At 41.1% G+C, this 18,758-nt stretch overlaps 1 protein-coding gene and 1 long non-coding RNA gene across 2 annotated transcripts in view; both read left to right on the top strand.

The window, feature by feature from the left end:
• Window positions 1-6,819, top strand: part of snd1 (staphylococcal nuclease and tudor domain containing 1) — a 111,304-nt gene extending 104,485 nt beyond the window's left edge. Inside the window, exons 23-24 of the mRNA XM_061268199.1 lie at window positions 4,768-4,812; window positions 6,130-6,819. Coding sequence (XP_061124183.1) covers window positions 4,768-4,812; window positions 6,130-6,195 — 111 coding nt within the window. The 3' untranslated portion in view covers window positions 6,196-6,819. The remainder of the gene's footprint in view (window positions 1-4,767; window positions 4,813-6,129) is intronic.
• Window positions 6,820-14,384: 7,565 nt separating this feature from the next.
• On the top strand, window positions 14,385-18,082 carry LOC133145098 (uncharacterized). The gene is made up of 3 exons (XR_009710822.1): window positions 14,385-14,525; window positions 14,639-15,735; window positions 15,957-18,082. It is a non-coding gene; the product is annotated as an uncharacterized LOC133145098 (long non-coding RNA).
• Window positions 18,083-18,758: the final 676 nt, after the last annotated feature.

Below are 18,758 nucleotides of genomic sequence, written 5' to 3'. Positions count from 1 at the left end.
GTATGCCGTTTTATATGTAATTACTTTTATTGATAATATTGTACCGAGCAGCCACGCAATTTCTTTTAGATCCTCGTAAACGAAATAACAAATTCCACCTCTTGACTCCGCTGACCGCTGTTAGCGCAAACAAAAGTTCATTAGTGCTACAAGCTAATGATTCTCTCCGTGCTAATTGTTAATCCGATACAAAGACGCAGAGGTCCTCCTCTCAGTTATCATCAATCATGTTGAACAAAGGACCTTGCCGCATTGATCGAGATGTTTCCGGCGTGAACATATACAGATCGAGTATATTAATGTACAACTCATCCAAATGTGTGAATATGTCTATTAAGAAAGCTGATAGTCGGCATAGCATTAGCAAGTTAGCGCCTTGGGAAATGTTACATATTCACACTTGGCTATTCGTGTGAATAGCTTTGAGGGGCCAGAAAGAGCATCCCGCCCCGCCATTTGTCCGACTTGTTTCTTCATCGCCGAGTCCCCGGCGTATCAGGGAAGTCCCGACGCGGCATGATTGCACTCATGGCTGGTGGCAGGATGGAACAACAGAGTAGGGAGAGTGGTGGTGGTGGTAAGTGTTAAGCACACGTGTGGAATCCATACAGGAAATGAGAGGAAAAGGGGATGCACGCATATGCCAGGATGCCTCCAGGGATGCCGCCTTCCATTAATCACAGTTGGAATGTGCTGCTTGTCACATGGGAATTTGGATCTTTTTATAAGGCAGGTTGGCTTTTCCCAAATGAATCTTAACTTGGTATTTTAACCAAAAAAAAAAAAAAAAAGGTTATTTCTTTTGTCCATCCCTTTTTAGTTTCCAAGTCGTTCGGATTTTTGCGCAATATACTGTGCCTTTACCAGACATGGCGTTCTTCCAGCCTCTATTTGGCAAAATAGGCCTTAAGCTTTGAGCGCCACCTGTTGCTTCCGCATGCATTGACCCCAATGTCGGAATAACCTGGTATTAAAACTTGTGCACTTTGAGTTAAATTCGGGGTTATGCGGATCACGATTGCTCCCAACCGACACCCACCCTCGCATGTCATCTATAAATGGCTTTTAGCTGTTTCCGGAACACCAATTGACAGGCTTTCAGGTCGCTGCCCTCGCTGTTCAACCCCAGTGCCTGTCACAGCTCATCAAGACCACCCCCCTCGCTCCCCTCCATCCTGTCACCAAACACGCACACACAGACACTGAGTGTCATGGATGTCGGACAGCATGACCGCTTTCCACCAATGGCTCAATACCTAATTTACAAGCCAGAGTTAGAGATGCAGGGGGCCTTTTAATGGACATTTTCTGCTTGCCTGCTATTGACTGCTCACACCATTCTGTCCCCAAAGACCCTTCGGACATGTCCTCCCTGACCCTTTCCACTTTTCTCACACACACACACACACACACACACACACACACACACACACACACACACACACGGTTGAGGGGATGCACATCTGGAAGTCAAACACGTAGCAGGGATGTCCAAAGTTTATCTCCTGATGGCCTGTTTTGGGAACAAAGAAAATTTTTGGTGGCAAATTCCTGCAGTAAATTTTGCAGGTAAAATAACGTGAGTTATCTTTGCAAAGAGATCAGACAATTGAACATAGAGGCATGCAACATCTGGAAGATCTGCCCAAGAGGCGGTCTCAAATCGGGTGGAAATGCTTCACGGCCTCCATCTTATGCTATTGCACTCAAGTAGAGCGACTGAATCAACCAATTCATTATATTGAAGATACAGATTTATATAAGAAATGGTTATTAAATAGGAAGATATCTGAGAAAATTCAAAATCACTTTACTTCCTCAGGGTCACTGTTAGGAAACTTTATTTTTATGACCTTGCTGAAAAAGAAATGAGGAAAAAAAGACACAGCAGCATGTAAAATGTCTGCCTTCCGTATTTGTGTGTTTTTATTTTCACAGTGCCCCCGAGGGGGGTGGGAGCCTAGTCTAGAATGTTCCCTCTCATTTGTCTCCCCCCCCCCCCCCCCCCTTCTTTGTGTGAGCACATGCTGGTGGGCTTGTCATGGCGCATTCCCAGCACAGCGCCTGATCCCCCCCCAACAGCCTCGCTGGGAGGAACACCAAGGCCCCGTCAGGGCACCTCAAATACTACAGTAAAAAGGAAAAAACAAAACACAAGTTGTTTGTGATGTAAAATGGCATCCTGGCTCATCCGTCTATTAAAATGGAGGTTCTAACACATTGCTGTGGTCAGCTGATATCAAAGCATTTGCCCGAGGAGACTTCTCCTCTGCCCAAAATCCCCGCCGCAGGTCTTGCAGTATTAATGCGGCTGCCATGTTGAATGACAGAACCTCTCCCAGGGAGTGCCGACAACACGCCAACTCCAAACCATTTCAACTACAGGCATTGTCAGACGGACAATGATAAAAAAGCAACCAAAAAAGGAAAAGGGAAATAGCGGCGGCGGGGCTTGTTTTATTTGGTTGGTTGGAGATGGACTGCTCGAGTCTGGCAGCCGGATCGTCTTATCATCATCGCTGTTAATGAGCAAGGCCCGACACGCGACGTTGTTCCCTTCATGGCCGAGTGGCTTCCCAGTGCCGTGACTTTGATTAGTCACTAACAAAATCTGCTTTCGCATAGTGTTTTTCTTTGCAATGTTTTTCAAGCGGGCCGGGTCGAATCCTACGCACCAGATCGGGCACAACCTCTCAAAAAGCCGCTGCTGATTTGTCACTCTTTAGAACGCCACCTGCATGCGGCGCGAGGCGGCCGGCCAGCTCGGCGAACAGCTAGCTTGGCAAGTTCGCCGAGCTCTCTCTCATAATTGCAGCGTCTGTCACTCGGGTTGCAGGAACGATTGCACTTCCGACGTTTGCAAAAGTATACAGTTTGCCTTCCACTTGTCCAGACTTTTAAGAAATTTCAAAACTTCACTTGAATTCCAACATTGTTCGTAGAAATGCTTTTACCTAGTGATTTTATCATTTCTGCAAAAATGCGAGACGTTATTGAGGGGTCGACTTTGACCCGACGTTTCCATAATTCTCTCTCCGTCGTCAACTGAAAGTCTTCATTAGTTCTTCTCAACCTTCGAATGAATTCTTTCTTTGTTGGCAATCTTTTGCACAATATTGTTGTTCCGTTCTGCCTCAATTGAAGGCCCTTCAACCTAGTCACAAAGGAGCACTTGCATGAACTTTTCTGTTTACGTCATTTCCAGATTAGCCCTTCTTTAGCGCCTTTGTCAATTTTGCCTGCTTTAGAAACGCGTTGAAAGGAGAAAAACGGTCCACCGCGGGGTTCTCTGAGTTGTCGGTAACTGGAAAGGCCGTCCTTGACGTCGGTGGATAGAAGACGGCGGCGGAATCATCAGCGCTCATTGTGCTTGCTTCGCTCTTTTCTTTTACGACGACATCTGGCCCGAAGACTACATCCCCCCCGCCAACCTCCCCACAAATCTCTTTTAGTCTGATTTGACGGATGACTCGCGCAGCCGCTGCAACACTCGAGTCCGAGAACAAGAGCACCAGATGTTAGCGCCGTGTAGAGTGTGCAGCGCCTATGCCAGCGCATCTGCTGCTATAATAAGACGCACAACGCCTCCATTAAGCAGGAGCGACAATTCTTTCATTGTGGGGGGTAGTTTGTCCTATCAGGTCTTCTCACTCTGGAAATATGTCCTCACAACAAACAAACAAAACCAAAACGCGCATAAATAGATGATGAAGACAGTAGTATGTCTATCCGGAGTAGCTCCACAAAAGAAAATCAAATGACACAGGAAGTCCATCTCAGTTTGAAGAGACCATTTCATATGGTTTGGGACAATTTGCATGACCAACTCCTCAAAGATTGCCACCGAAGTTAAACCTCATAGACTGATGCAAAATAGCCTTCAAGGTTTTTTTTGGGTGCAACATGGCATCAAAGTTTGATAACCAGTAATAACTCGGCTAATTTTTTTTTTAAATATTCACAGCCCCTGAAGCCAGTTACATTTATGAACACTAAATTTGGTAGACATGAGTAGACTGACAAAAAAAAAACCTCAATAACAGACATAGGAGGTTGGCGTGCAATTCTATTTGATGTGTGTATACGAGACAGATGGGCGGAGCTAAATTGCAAGCCATTTTAGTAACGTGTAGAGCGCCACTGTTTTCACTGTTATCATTCGACAAGAAGTACAACAAACCTTGTGTTCTTTACGACTCTTCCTCGTGACGAAGATCGCGTCTGCTCAAAGGCTAACTCGCTAACCCCCCCTTTATTTTTCCTCCCTATTACTCATGAGCGCTTCATTGAGCGAGGCTAAAAGGCTGCTCTAGCAGAAGCAGTCAATATGCTCCACACTGCTTCGTCTTCTTTATCTTTTTCTTTTATTCCCGCTCTCGCAAACAATTCCTTTCACACTAAACGGTTGCGGCAGCGGCGGCACTGGAACACCGTCCTCCCGCCGTGCACATAATTAGAAATATTCCAAGAGCCTTGTGTACACGCTGGAGTTATTTTTCTTTTAAACATTTGTATTTTGTGGCGCTTCTTTGAAGGCACTTCAGTTAGCGTCGCTAACGGCAACCGGCTCCCATCGGTTGCAGGTGATGCGGAGTATTTGATCGTGAATAGATCACATGATACTTGATAGTATTATCAATCAAACATAACACTATTGGAATGTGTAAGTATCCCATTGAATGTTTTGAAGCCTTATTTTCAATACTATCCATTTTGCCAACCCCAATTTTTTTAACGTATGATGCATTCCCTCTCTTCTGCCCGCAGGTAAAGGAATACCTGAACAGTCAAGAATCTGCCAAGAGTGCCAGGGTGAGTCCAGCCTGCTTAGAATCTACATTAGAACTGTTCCACAATTAATATGCTAATGCTAATTACTGTTACACGCACGCACGGGCGGTGTCTCCTGTCCTCCCCCAGGCTTCATTTTTCTTCACTATGCGACACAGCCCCATATGGGTTGCAGTAGTTAGCGCCAGTCCATAGTGTGACAATGTGCATGGTGGAGATAGAAACTGGAACAAGCGTGACACAAGGTGACATACTGTTCCTCGGGGAAGAGAAAACACAACGTGGAATGCAATGGTGTTTGTTTGATTGTGTACCAAAAATTGGAAACTCATTTGCACGCACACACAAACACACACACACATAGTTATTTAACACAAACGTACTGATTATAGCACCAAATATGACTCTAAAATTAGATCTTCAATTTTTAAATAATGGAGGATTTAAGAAAAAAAAAACTTTTGACAGATTATTAAAATAAATATTTGTAAAATATCTAGTATATTTAAAATAATAAAAAAATGCAATTATGGTAGTTTTTCATATTCTAAAACACAGGTCAAATGCGTTTAAAAAAAATTAAATCTGATGTTTTTTTTATACATACTGTATTTATGATTAAAATTTGAGGTCAGATTTGAGCCCAAACAAACAAAACCTCATCCACCTCTGCAATTTATGTAATACGGTAATAAAATAATCAGTCTTAGTACATGTTTTACATATGTATAAAAAATATTAAAAACATATATTTTAAAAAATCACGAAACTATATATAAAATATGATCAGATAACCAGGATCAATACTTGTGCCATTTTTATTACACACTAAAAAATCATTAATCATAAATATTTTATTATATAATGTCAGAGTAAAAACTATACAATAAATAATAGTTAAACTGCTCAGAACAGACTTCTTTATAACGTGTTGCCATTTTGTAGTGTACTTATTCTTTGGTTCATTTCCAAAGTGAAGTCTCACTGCCGCCACCTCCTGGCGCAATCCCAATGACTGGTGCTCGATGGAGGTGGGGGTGCCGCTGTCTTTGCTTACCGTAGGGGGAAGCGCTAGACTATGTTGGGGGGGCGAGGGGGGGTAAACGTTAAAAAAAAAAAAATGCACACTGCAAACGGCTCATTGATTCCTCTTCTAATAACTGGTGCTAATTAGCACAGGCGCTAATTAGCTATGAATCACGGCAATAACAGCCAAGCAGACCAGAAAAAGAAACATCTGAAGAAAAAAAATGAAATATCCCCGAATAGATGTTATAATTTGGTGTGTGTACTGGTCTATGAAATGGTCAAATGAAATGTGACTTGTTTTTTCACCAGCTCAACATTTGGCGCTACGGAGACTTCCGCGCCGACGACGCCGAAGAATTTGGCTACAGGCGCTAACGTCGATGCGACATAAGAATTTTCACAAAAACAAAAAACGACAAAAATCGACCATCCAATCAACGCCATTCCAAAGACTAACTTGGACATATTGGGGGGAGCGGTGCAAAGGTGTGTGTGTGTGTGGGGGGGGACACACTGGACAAATGAATTATGAAAAAAAAAAAAATGCGCTCAGTCTTATCTTTTTAAATTGTGAATATCATGGAGAGAAAAAAGCACGCTAGTGTCGTTTGCGCTCACTTCCCGCGCTATTTGATAATTCCGAGGCGTTTGAGCGACGGCCTCTCCTCCAATCACTGCTTTTCTTCAAGGACAAATGTTCAGTTTCTTTTTATCTGTGTTTTTTCTTGCGATAACAACTTTGCTCCCCCAATGAACCTCGATGTCAATGAATTTAGCGAGGAAATAAAAGGACAAAAAGGGCGTCTTTGTTTGTCTTGGAGTGTAAACGTGCGATGCCGATTTTTTTTGTCGTTGTCAAAACTAGTGACACCATGCAGCGGCTTTTCTCCCATCTTCTCTCTTCATTCTGTAGCGACATTGGCGGGCAAGCCATCTTTTCTGTCTCGCATTTGTCTCCTCACTTCTATGAAAAAAACTCAATAAAAACAACTAAATGACCCCTTTCCCCCCCTCTTTATTTTGGAATGTTTTTTTTTCGTTTATTTATAAAAAGGATTGCGTGTAAATCTCGCAGCGTGGCAGCATAACCACTGAATTATCATTACAGGCCAAAACAATAAAATATAAATAAAACACGTCCGCGCGGAGGCACTCATAAACATTTAATACGAGCCCTCGTAGAAGTAAATGCGCCGTTTCGCCTGAAATGAACGCTAAGCGCAGTTGGCGTAAAGCAGCTCACTTAACGGCATAATTCATGAATGCCGCCATGACGGCGACGAGGCAGACGGACGGCCGCGCTCAACGCACCAATGGGGCTAGCTCGCCGATGCAGCTTTATGTGAAGCACTACATCAACGAGCGGCTGCCTTGGCATGTTTACAACGCTTTGGCCTTAAACTAGCGCAAAAATAAAAGTGAGGTAGGCTCACCGTAACACTTGGTTTATTTGGGGTTTTAATTTTGTCTCTTTAATTTACTATTTTGCGTTATGAATATTACTGTAGTTTTAGCCCTAACTTTCTTTGCGTTATTTTATTTTTGCACCTTCATTACATTTCTATACTCCTATCGCTCAATTTTTTTATTTCGGTCTTCATTTTGGTCTCTACTCTGACTAGTAAATTATTTTCTATTGATATATATTTTTTTAATTTAAAATCAATTCTTTTTTTAAGCGCCCCACCATATTGTTCAGAATGACACTTTATTTTCATAATTTGACTTCAGAACTTTGTTTAACTTAATTAACTTTAATTTCATGTTGCATTGTGGCCATGCGTCACACACAAGTTATGACTATATTGTTGGTGCGTTTGAAAAAGATGTTAATTTGTGTTATGTTACTAATTTTTCAGCTTTGCATTCAAAGCCTCAAAATTGATTTTGAAATTACACACAAAAAAGAACTTATTGCGATGGCGTCGTCACTGCCTTGTTTACCGTTCTACTACTGCTGCTGCCAGTTGTCAGCGAAGGCAACATCGCATCACAGGTACGTCCAATAAAACAAGCTACATCTGATTAGCATGTTAGCATCCCTCCCTGATCCCATGCTCTTTCCTTTCCAGGTGCTCTCAAGAGACAGCCAAATCAAATATGAGGTGAGAATCCTCGATGTAATGTAAACAATAGCAGAAACATAAATCGGCAGCATAGCTTAGATTCCCATTCTTGATCACCTTATATTTGTTGCTTGGTAGTATTCACAGTTCCCAATCACTGCCCCATATAAAAAAATAGAACCTAACAGTGAATTAAATCATCATGTGTTTTTTAAAAGTTTTGCAATCGTCAAAAATACCAAACTAAGCGTAACTGTGAAAAAACTAATGTTCACACTTTGTCCCACTCTGTGTGAAACACCCACTCCTTCAAAAGTCCCTTCATTAAATACACGTTTGCTATTTAACGTAAGGCAGCAGGAAAACTTGTCTTTATTTCACAAATTAACATGACGTCCGAATTACATTGACTTCATGGTCAAGTGGAATAATAAGACTATATATATAATTAGCCGTCATGTATAATTCTTTCTTGAAGCAAATGGCTCGGTAGCTGAAATTACCATGTTAGCATGTTTAATGCTAATAGATGGGTCTTTGTGTATAGTAACAGACGTGAGGAATTTAGAAAGAAAACGATGTTATCAATCGGTGGCCTTTGCAATTGGACTATTTCTCAAGAACAAGCATTGCTCTCGACATTCCATAAATATGTTCAACGTGCCATGATGTAATAAAACTGTTTTAATAAAAGATTGATATAGTTCATAATCATTTGTAATATTATTGTTAAGAATATTTGTATTGTGTGTCAATGAGGGAGAATAAATAAGTCATGTTGGTGTAGAAATTTTGTGGCTTAAATTTCTTACAAAGCATGCAAAACACATTATCAATGATTATTAAGCATCATTAGTTTTTTTTTTTATTCCTTTAAACATAAAGAGCGGCAGTAATCGCTGCCACATCTCCAGCCACAGCTTTGAATCGTCAATCTCCATGGCGACAGGTGCACATTGGCATGCGCGACTGCCCCGCCCCTTTGCAACTGTCTGTTTCCCTAGCAACCCTCACAGCTATATTAAATGAATAATTACAAGTGTTTTTTTTTTAAATGTACTTCAGACACAAAATTATGAAACAGTAGCGACTGATTTTTATATTCCCGCCTTTTTCTGCCATCACTGTGTTTTGTAGGCGTTAATGGGATAACAAGGCAAGTTGATGGGTTCGTTGTACACGTCAAACTCACGTTGAAGTCAAACAGCCAACATGTTCGCCTGAGGGTCCGGCTGATGCTTAACTTAATTTCGCGGTCAACCGCAGCGATCATGTGTATGTGGCGGGGGCGCTTTTAATATCTGACTTCCAATAATACAATTGATGGCAGGGGTCTTGTCATGGCATTAAAAGTTGTCCCCTTGCCATTAGTCGCGCATGTATTAGCCTTTACATGATTGATTGAATTCTTGCTCTTTGTCATCCAAGAAAAAAGAGGGAAAAAAAGCCCAAGTGAGAGCGAATACGGAATACCCGGTGGAGCGTAGCTAATTAACTAGCATTAGCATATGCAAATTTGGGCGGCTATCTTGTGTACAAAGCTGCGCTGGCAGTAAACAGGCTGAGCACTTTTAACCACTTTTAAGTGCCACTAATTGCCTTTCTTAACAGCTGGGCTGAAATTCGGTCGCCATGAACGAGCTTATCTTTCATAAATATATCAATCGTGTCAGACGTGCAAAACAAGAAAAACATTCCAAACCCGATAATTGGCTAGTTACAAGTTTGGTGGCTAGTTAGGAATGAGCCACTATCTCGCGTCAGGTTTTCAAATTGCATTTGTGGTTCAGTGATTTGGTTGCCATGGTAACAATACATTACACGATTGAGGAATTTGTGTTTTAAAATCAATGGAGGCTGTAATCCAACAGTCCGACTTTCTTGCTACTGATCTAACGTGCGCGAGCTCTTCCTTCTCCAAGAGATTTTTTTTTCCCCCGCCGGCAGTAATTAATAAATATCGATTAGCAGCGATGTTGCTTGCTCATTAAAGCACAAAATCCCGCAAAGCGTTTAATGAGACACTGAGCCGTGGAGGCCAAGGGCAACACACAAACAAAATGATTACAAAGACGATGTGAACTCTTGATTTAATAATTATGAATACAAATGATAGTGTGCTGATGTGAGCTACCCTGAGGAAAATCTACAACTGGGTGAAAATAATTATCGCTAGTTTCAAAATGGTGACTGGTAGAGTGGTGACAACACAATACATCTTGACTTAAAGCATATATTAGCTGTGAATAATAAAGACGCTAAAGCTACAATGCTATAATGTATACACTATGAAATTCATGGAGTTGCTCATGCCAGTGCGGTCTCCTCGGGCAGGAATGGGTGCCGTGTGTTCTCGCGCTGTCTGGCACAAAGAGTCCAGCTACACGTTGCCGTGGTTACGCTGGAGATGTTAGATATGTTCCACGATTTTTTTTTTTTTCTTCTGTTCTGTTCTTATGGCGACCGTCTGAATGCAGCTAATTTGACGTCTCCGCCAACTGAAAATCAATAGAACAAAATCAAATGTTGCTGGTGCCTCGCAGCTAAAAGGATGCCGGGCACCTCGATTACCGTGGAGATAGGTTATCTTGCCCTTATTATCCTCCAAGGACACGCCCGCCACTTTTTGCACGCCATTCCCCCCGAGGGGCAAGTAGCCGTTTGACACGTCAAACAGGAAGATCAGTGAGTGCGTTTAAAGTTCAAGGTGTCGGCGACCGGTCCGGAAGAAAGCTCCTCGTCGGTCATTACTTCGTGAACACGAGCTAGTCGTGTTCTCATCTGCCTCCACTAATTAGCCGCCGGGCCCGCCAAAACCATCAGCCCGGCAAAGTGTTCCCGGCTAACAGACGTTACACCATCCATGGAGTGTTTATCCAGTAGGCCGGCTTGCGCGTTTTCCTGTCTGACATTCTATTTGCAGCTAATTAGGAAGCTTCTTTTTTAATCAGGCGCTTGGGCAGACGCCTCTGTTCGACTGGATCCAAGTGCTGCCAGACAATTGGTTGTCCATAGGATCAAAAGTAGCGTTGATTGCGAAACACAATGTCCATTGAAATGAAACAAAAATGTGGTAAATCAGTTTAATTTACTTACAAGTACTAGTACAATAGATTTATAAAGTGCTTTTTCCCATTATAATTACATTATAAACAGTTTTTTTCAATGCCAGAATGAATTAAAAGCACCTCCATTCATTTCAATGGGGGGAAATGATTTAAGAAGTGTTTTATGTTATCAGTGTAGTCACAGATTGAATCAAACTCATCTGAAGTCTCGACTGTACTCGGGGAAAAAAGATGGGTTGAGGATGGGTCATATTTTTTTGGCTTTTTATAACACTTGCTGTTGATGTTTTTATTTGGTTTGCTTTATGACCCCTGCTTCACTGCTTTGTGCTTACACATACAAAAAAAATAAAAACACTGCAAAGACTGGGCACATTTTTTTTTCAAGGAAAATAAATGCTTTATGCAAGAGAAATGTTCTTCCACAAAAGCATCCTGGTATAAAATAAGACACTATGGCGACATATGGACACAAACAAGTGGATTTTGTCGTCATGATTGGATTTGAATTTTTTTCTAGCACACACACTTGACCGCCACGTGACCGGTTGCCATCAGCTAGCATGCGAATTTGGTCCACGGCTTGTGCACAGCATGCACAACTGTACGTGTCAGCGTGTGTGTGTGTGAGACACTGAAGGTGGAACCCGCCGGTCGTACGCATGCAGGCGTCCTCCAGGGCTGGATGAAGCAACAGCAGTCACAGGGGGTTCTTCTTTTAAGTTGAAGTCACGCAAGATTCATTGATTTATTTTGTTTGTTTTTTTCCCCCTTCTCCATAGTGACAAAGATGATGACCCTGGTGAGTGTAACCCCCCTACTCCCCACTAAATCTGTTCCTCCACGCTGGCAGCAGATGTCTTAGCTGGAAGCGCCCGAAAGCGAGCACAGCGGCGCCATGGTGTACATTGAGCCTTGAATACTGTTTGCAAATCAAATGTGTTTTTGCCTCGGGGTGGTGGTGGTGGTTGGGATTGCTTGCTCGGATGTGTTTGTTGTTGTCATGACAGTGGCTTGTATGCAACGGGGGACGAGGGGTGCTTGGCCAACAAACGGAAAAACAGAAATCCCTGATCACAAAATGAATGGATAATATTTAATTTTATTCAAATATTATGAGGAAACCACGTGAAGTTAATCGCAACATTTTTGGTTTCTTCCTCACAATTGCACTCAAATTCCCCACCCACAGTTAAAAATTTCTGAATCAAGTGAAAAACGGTGTCATGCCATTATCACGCCTGTTCTTTTTGTTGTTGTTTTTAAATAACTTGTGATAATCGAGAAGAAGGATGCTAACAGATGTTAGAAATTAGCATGGAGCATGTATGATTGGAGAAGAAATAGCATCAGAGCGGTGGTGGGTCAGTTGCTCCTTTTTTAGGGTAATGTTTTAAGTCTTAACAATTCTAAAACAAATCAATTCAGCTCTTTAATTTTATTATTTCATCTTGACAATTGTTGTTTTTATCCATCTCATCAGGAGCAAGACTGTCCTGTCAAGGTATTGTTTCCTTTTTTTTTTTTTTATAGATAATTCTATTTAATTCATCTGTCTTTTTCCGTCCCCACTCGTCAAGGTCCCCATCTTGTTCTTGTTGGATTTGAGTAGACACCTCTGTGACATGAACGACTGCAGAGATGACATGTTCATAAAAAGGAAAGAAAAAAAAGTGTATGATGGGCTTTATGCTGCCATACTACGGCTTGCCACACTTTCAGTGGGTTGACCTTTAGCAAGTGCGGCTGAGGGTTAGTGCAGGGAAATGGCGGCCACTTTCCGTTCTCTGTGTACAATATGGTATAGAATCCATGTATGTTGGCCATTAGATACAAATTTAATTGTAAATGAAGGGTAATGGCTGACACTGCATAATTAATTAACACCCACAGGCTAGAAATAAAGGGAAAAAAAACGTGCTCAGCACTGATTACCATGACAACCAGCAATCACTGTACGGATATGTCAGCCTCCACTCCACAAATGTAATGTATTTCTATATTTAAAACTACATGAATGAATTTCAAAGTATTTAAAATAAATAAATAAAAAACACATTGAAATATATGATCAGCATTTTGATATGATTCCGCGTTATATAAAAAGTAAATAAAAAGAAACAAGCCCCAAATCATTTCACACAATGTCTGGGAAAATAAATACGTAAGTGGCATTATAAACGAAACACGACACATTTACTCCTCCAAACCACAGGGGGGCAGCATATTTTCTGAATTGTGTAAAAGTCTAAAATAAACCAATTTCCACTTTTGAGTATAAATTGAATGACTAAAACAAAACATAATGTCTATGTGGGAATGTTAGCATATGCAGTTCAAGCTTAAATTCATATGAGAAAAGCGGAATGCCTCCAACTGGTAATTTAGTTAATTATCCTGTCGACATGGAGGATAAGAGCACGCAAATCCAATGATTGAATGAAGCAGTTTGTTTGAAAAAGCGGTTCAATTAGAGCACCGTTTGTTGACGACAAATAGCGAACTCGTTAGCGCTCTTTGACTCGCTCACAAAGCCGCCAAAGCGTCACGGATGGCGGCCGCATTTAATTCGACAAATTAATGTGACGGCATGTACGGACTCACAGAGGCATGTGAGAATTACATCGTCACACAGTGCTGAGCGTGCCGTCCCTATCAGTGTGCTGTCGCGGAGACGAGAGCTAGTGCATTCATTTACTAAAGCTAAATCATTTGTAACAATCTTTTATTGGAAAATTGGAGTCAGTTTAATTGATGCTAAACCTATTTCTAGATGAAACGTGGTGCGATCATTTTTTTTTAACACAAAATAATTTCATTTTATTTATGCTTAAGGACATTTTTATTTATTTATATTTTAATATTTTTAAAACATTTTTATCAGTTACTTTTTAACTTTTTTTTTTCCAAGAAACACATTAGATATTTTCTCCGTTTTTAGAATATATATATATTAATTTGAATCCCTTCTAACATTGTTACTTAATTTCATTTTTGTTAAATTTGAAAATTAATATATATATTCTTATTTGAATTTACGGCGATTGATTACAAATGCATTGGTATCTCCTTTACGTTTTTTTTTATTCATGGACATTGTGTTTTTTCCCAAAAATACAAATGCATTACTTGTAAAAATACATTTCTTTACTTCTTCACGCTTCCAGTTACCTGATAGACACCATTTCATGCAATGGCGCCTCCTACATCTTTGGCATGCACATGACATCCTGCGAGTGCATGTTTTTGTTTTCACAACTTTCTTTGTTGACATAATTTAATGCAACAGCTATGAAGTATGAAAAATCTGATTTTGGATTTATGGTGCAGCAGGCGAACGATGGTTGCGGCATACATATCAATAGTCGCTCATGAAAATGCTGTCCTACTTCCAAATCAATCAATGGCCCCCAGAAGGCCACCATACCATCAAAGCTCAACTTGCTGTGGCTAATCAATCGCTTTACCTGCAGAGGGCCAAAGCGACCATTGAGATGATGCTATTTGTTATTCCGACAAATCACATCCGCGAAATCCGGTCAGCGTATTCTGCCCGACGCAGCTGCTGCAGGTGCATCCATTTTTGTCCTCTTTCCGCATTTCTGTGTTGCAACACAATGTTTTTTATGATAAGAATGAATAAATTACGTAACTAAAAAAAAAAAACATCCCTCCATACGCCAGGCCAATATGTGTCCAGGGTCACCTTGGACGCATTAGGATTAAATATGATGCTTCTCAGCTCGGAGATTAAGCACCATGTTGTCCATAAGATGACAGAAAGTGAAAGAAGTCGACATACAAACAGAATGAAGATGCTGATACAAAAAAGTATGTGTCAAATATTTAAGCATGGATGCATTACGTGTTCCAATTATGCAGGGTTCTTCTATTCTCTTTTTGTAGGTGTACCAAACGAGGTGTGCAAAATGTTCAAAATAATAGGTACACCCCAGTTCTTCCAACTTTCAACTCGTTTTAATTTCACTTTAGATCTCGATGTGTTGAGAATCATCAAGATGAGCCATTGCATGTCTACAGTGGCACAATTAGGATGTGAATCAAAATTATCACAGTAGTGTAAATAGAAGAAAAAAAAAACTTTGGAATCGGATAGCTTCTGAGGGGAATTGGGCCTTGTAATTATGGAGGGAAAAATCTGATTTGTATTGGATGTCTGCCAGTGTGAGCGCAGCGCAAACGCACTGACACTCTGGAGTTTGCACAGATAAGACTAATAAACACATTTTAAAAGACATCCGCCGTTAATCTACACGAAAGCGTTGACAATTAAATATGGTGTAAATATGCTACATTAGAGGTGTTCATTATTTAATATGCCAAATAATGTGGATTCATCAAAATCAATTGGAGGCGAAAGTAACATTTATTATTTGTATTTAGTCATTCTTCTACAGGCGTTTGAAATTTCTCTTGAGGGAATTATATGGAGGAAAATAAATATATGGTAAATGTACGAGTTGTTGCTCTTTGCCAACCACACTTCTGAATAGACAGCCAACCACATCCATCGTAATCTGTTTTTAATTCTTCTTCAGAGTACAAGTCATTTTACTAGTTTGATGACAATAACGTGTCACTTCTAAGTTGTGTGAAGAGTTTGGACCAGCGTGTAGACAAGTCAAACCCCTTATGCTGCACCACCATCTTGTTCTTCAGGCAACGCTGGATCAAGTCAAGTTGCATCTATGCTTCCCATGGAAAAAAAGCATGATATCAGGTCATCACCATCATGAACATACATGTACATGCAGACATGGGTGAGTGTATGTACACGTCTGCGCGTGTGTACGCCCTTGGAACTGCTGGATTAAAAATTGTTTCGCAACAAAAATATACGTGCCAAAGTTTGGTCAAACCAGTTACATCTACAAGTTTCCATGCTAATTCCTTGGTCAGTCTAATTTTTAACTCAAATTAGATTGTTTTTATCTAGTATTCTTAAGTATGTTTGCATGTACGTGCATTTTTGTGCTCGCAGGTACATCCTATGTCTTCGGTAATCAACCAACTTGCGCTGTCTTCGTGTGGGAAATACAAGCCGACCTTGGAGAGCCAAAGGCCTCGCCCTGTCACGAGGATATCGCCGCTGCCTGACCCGTGGGCTCATCAACTTTACACTTCGTTGGCACTTTTGTTCTTAAAATCGTTGTTCATTATTTTTCAATTAATTCCGACACATGCATCCAACTCAGCGTATGAATGATGATGCATACATTCTAGAAAGTTGAGCTGCCAGAGTCAAAATGCTAATGCTACGCTGCAATATGTCATTCGTCCTTGTGCCCGCCTGGCCCGCAGCCCGACCGGGCCCAGCCCAACGGTGTCAGACCTGTCAGCTCGGCTCTCCTTCTCCAGAGTGGACCGTGACCCTGGCCATGATGACAGTGCAGCGCAAGAGATTATAGAGACCCTGATAGTGCGCCGCGCCAGCGTTATGCGCCCACTGCCCTTTTAACTCAAAAACACGGGCTGGCTTCCAGCTCTGTCCGCCCAGATCACATCTGCCCACTTGCCTGGCAAAGGAGCCAGCGCGAGAGTACGCTCCAATCGAAAAGTGCTTTCCACTTCTGATAAACCTGTCTTTTAGTATCACGGTAAACATTGCACTATTCTTACTCGAGTCTCAACATGTCATATTACGCATTTTGGCACACTGTACAGGGAGTCTATCAAGAAACATCATAGTTTAATAGTTTTTATATATATTTATTACTCTGTAAACCTTTTATTTATTACTCTTTAAAGTAGCAAAACCGTAGCATGATTCAGCGGAAGCAATGTATATATTCATGGAAAAATAAATAAATATAGCACATAATCTCATCTGCAATCATCCAATTATAGCCGGCCCTGCTGTCATCTTACTTAATTGCTCAATTAAATTGGCTTTAATTGAATTTCCCACTTGACTTTGGGGACTCTTTAATGTCACCGGATGGAAAGAGGAAAAAAAATAAACCAGGCCCCGGGATAATGAGACTGAAGTCAAGTCAACGGAGGCGCGCCTCCCTCTCCTCCTGACTCCTTCGCAGTCGACAAACTCACTCCAGCGCACGTTGGTAATTTCATGTTTGAGAGATTTTAACTGCATGACGACGAAATTTGACCACCACCCCAAATGGAGACGCTCCAGTGGAGAAGACCAAGGCCAGATTGCAGAGGCAGGACAGGAAATTAGATACTTTTACACACTTTCTCGGGCTTACAAACATTATCAATCAAAGCTGGTGACGACCTTGTGTACACACTTGTAGAGAACACAAAGACCATAAAATAATCGGCTTTGTGCAATAGGGTCCATTTATCCACAAGGCATGTGACTGAACGGAACTATTTTTGGTTTTCTCTTTGCGTCACGACACAAGTCCTTGTACAAGTGCAGAACGTGTCATGTTTTTGAGAAAGAGACAAATCCGACACATCACACAGCAGCAAGTGACGCATATGACTATTGGACTCATCTGTGGAACATTTATTAAAGCAGCAGTGACACATGCAAGTGGGCGAGGGAGTCAAGAATGTTAACCTACAGAATGTGAAGTGACTGTTTGAGTCATTGTGTCTTTCTAAGTCATGTCCTTCTACATCCATTTGAAGTTGTTTACTTTTAAAATTTGTCTTACAAGATGTGATGTCATTAAAAAGGTCAAGCTGTGGCAGAAGTAAAAAAAAGCACAATAAAAACAATGAAACTAAAAACTAGCAATGATGTTCCTTTAACATGAGCTATGGAACACAAAATCAGAATACCAAATCGCTACTTTTTGCACACGCTTTGAACCCTGCGGCTTATAGTTCGGTGCGGCTTATCAACAGTTTTTTTTGTGATTTTTATAATATTGTATTATTTGTGCATATTCTCTTATATGGAAATCAAACATTAAAACACCTGTCTCTCATAGTCCAGTGCGGTTTATATATGAACAAAACAGGATTTTCCTCGAATTTTAGCTGGCGCATCTTATTTTATAGTCCAAAAATGACGGTAATTACAACTGCAATCAGCGTAATAGTGTTGTATTTTCACTCGTTTGTGATTTCTGCCAATTCTGTCAGTCAATGTGGAACCAGTCAAATAAATCCAAATCAACCTTACAATCCATTATGTCATAATTACAAATTGTATTTCTTTTCAAACTAGGCCTAGTCTCTTATTATAAAGTATAATGTCTACTAACAGCAAACACGAGCTCCAAAAGTCTCAATCAGACCTTCATCTAGCCCTCCAAGTAGCAGGCATTTTATCTAAATTGCCACCGGCAAGGCGTAATTTATCAATCACAGCTCACTCACACCTCTTAGACGTTCATAAAAAAATTGTAATAACAAAATGTTGCAGCAAGACGAAGATGGAGCAGAGAAGCTACTTGACGACGGCACTTGAGATGCCGTCAATTAACCGCAGCTAGGCAATAAGCAGCAGCGCGTGCTCCTCGACTCATGTAGAACATCAGCAGCAAGCTGATGAAAACTGTCACGCGTCACTGCCGCCAACAACTGCAGGCTAATTGATACTTCTGTCCGGCTCACCTTGGCAAAGAAACACATTAACCAGGCATGAAGGCCGACCAACAAATGGCCTATTACAGCTCAGTTCCAAACTAGCTCGTGGGGTTGGACCACAGGAACGATTGTCTCAATTTAGGGCAATTTATTAGGACTTGATAGAAAAGGAGACTCAGTACTGGCTAAGATGGCGGGTGGAATGCGACAGAAACGACCGCAGAAATATCTTGCTGCGGTTCAAAAGGAGTACACGTTCTAAAATTTTGTAGAGTAG

Source organism: Syngnathus typhle, linkage group LG21 (assembly GCF_033458585.1).
Source record: "Syngnathus typhle isolate RoL2023-S1 ecotype Sweden linkage group LG21, RoL_Styp_1.0, whole genome shotgun sequence".
In the NCBI taxonomy this organism is placed as follows: domain Eukaryota; kingdom Metazoa; phylum Chordata; class Actinopteri; order Syngnathiformes; family Syngnathidae; genus Syngnathus; species Syngnathus typhle.
Note: the sequence above shows the minus strand (reverse complement) of the source record. Positions and strands in the feature narration are given on the sequence as shown.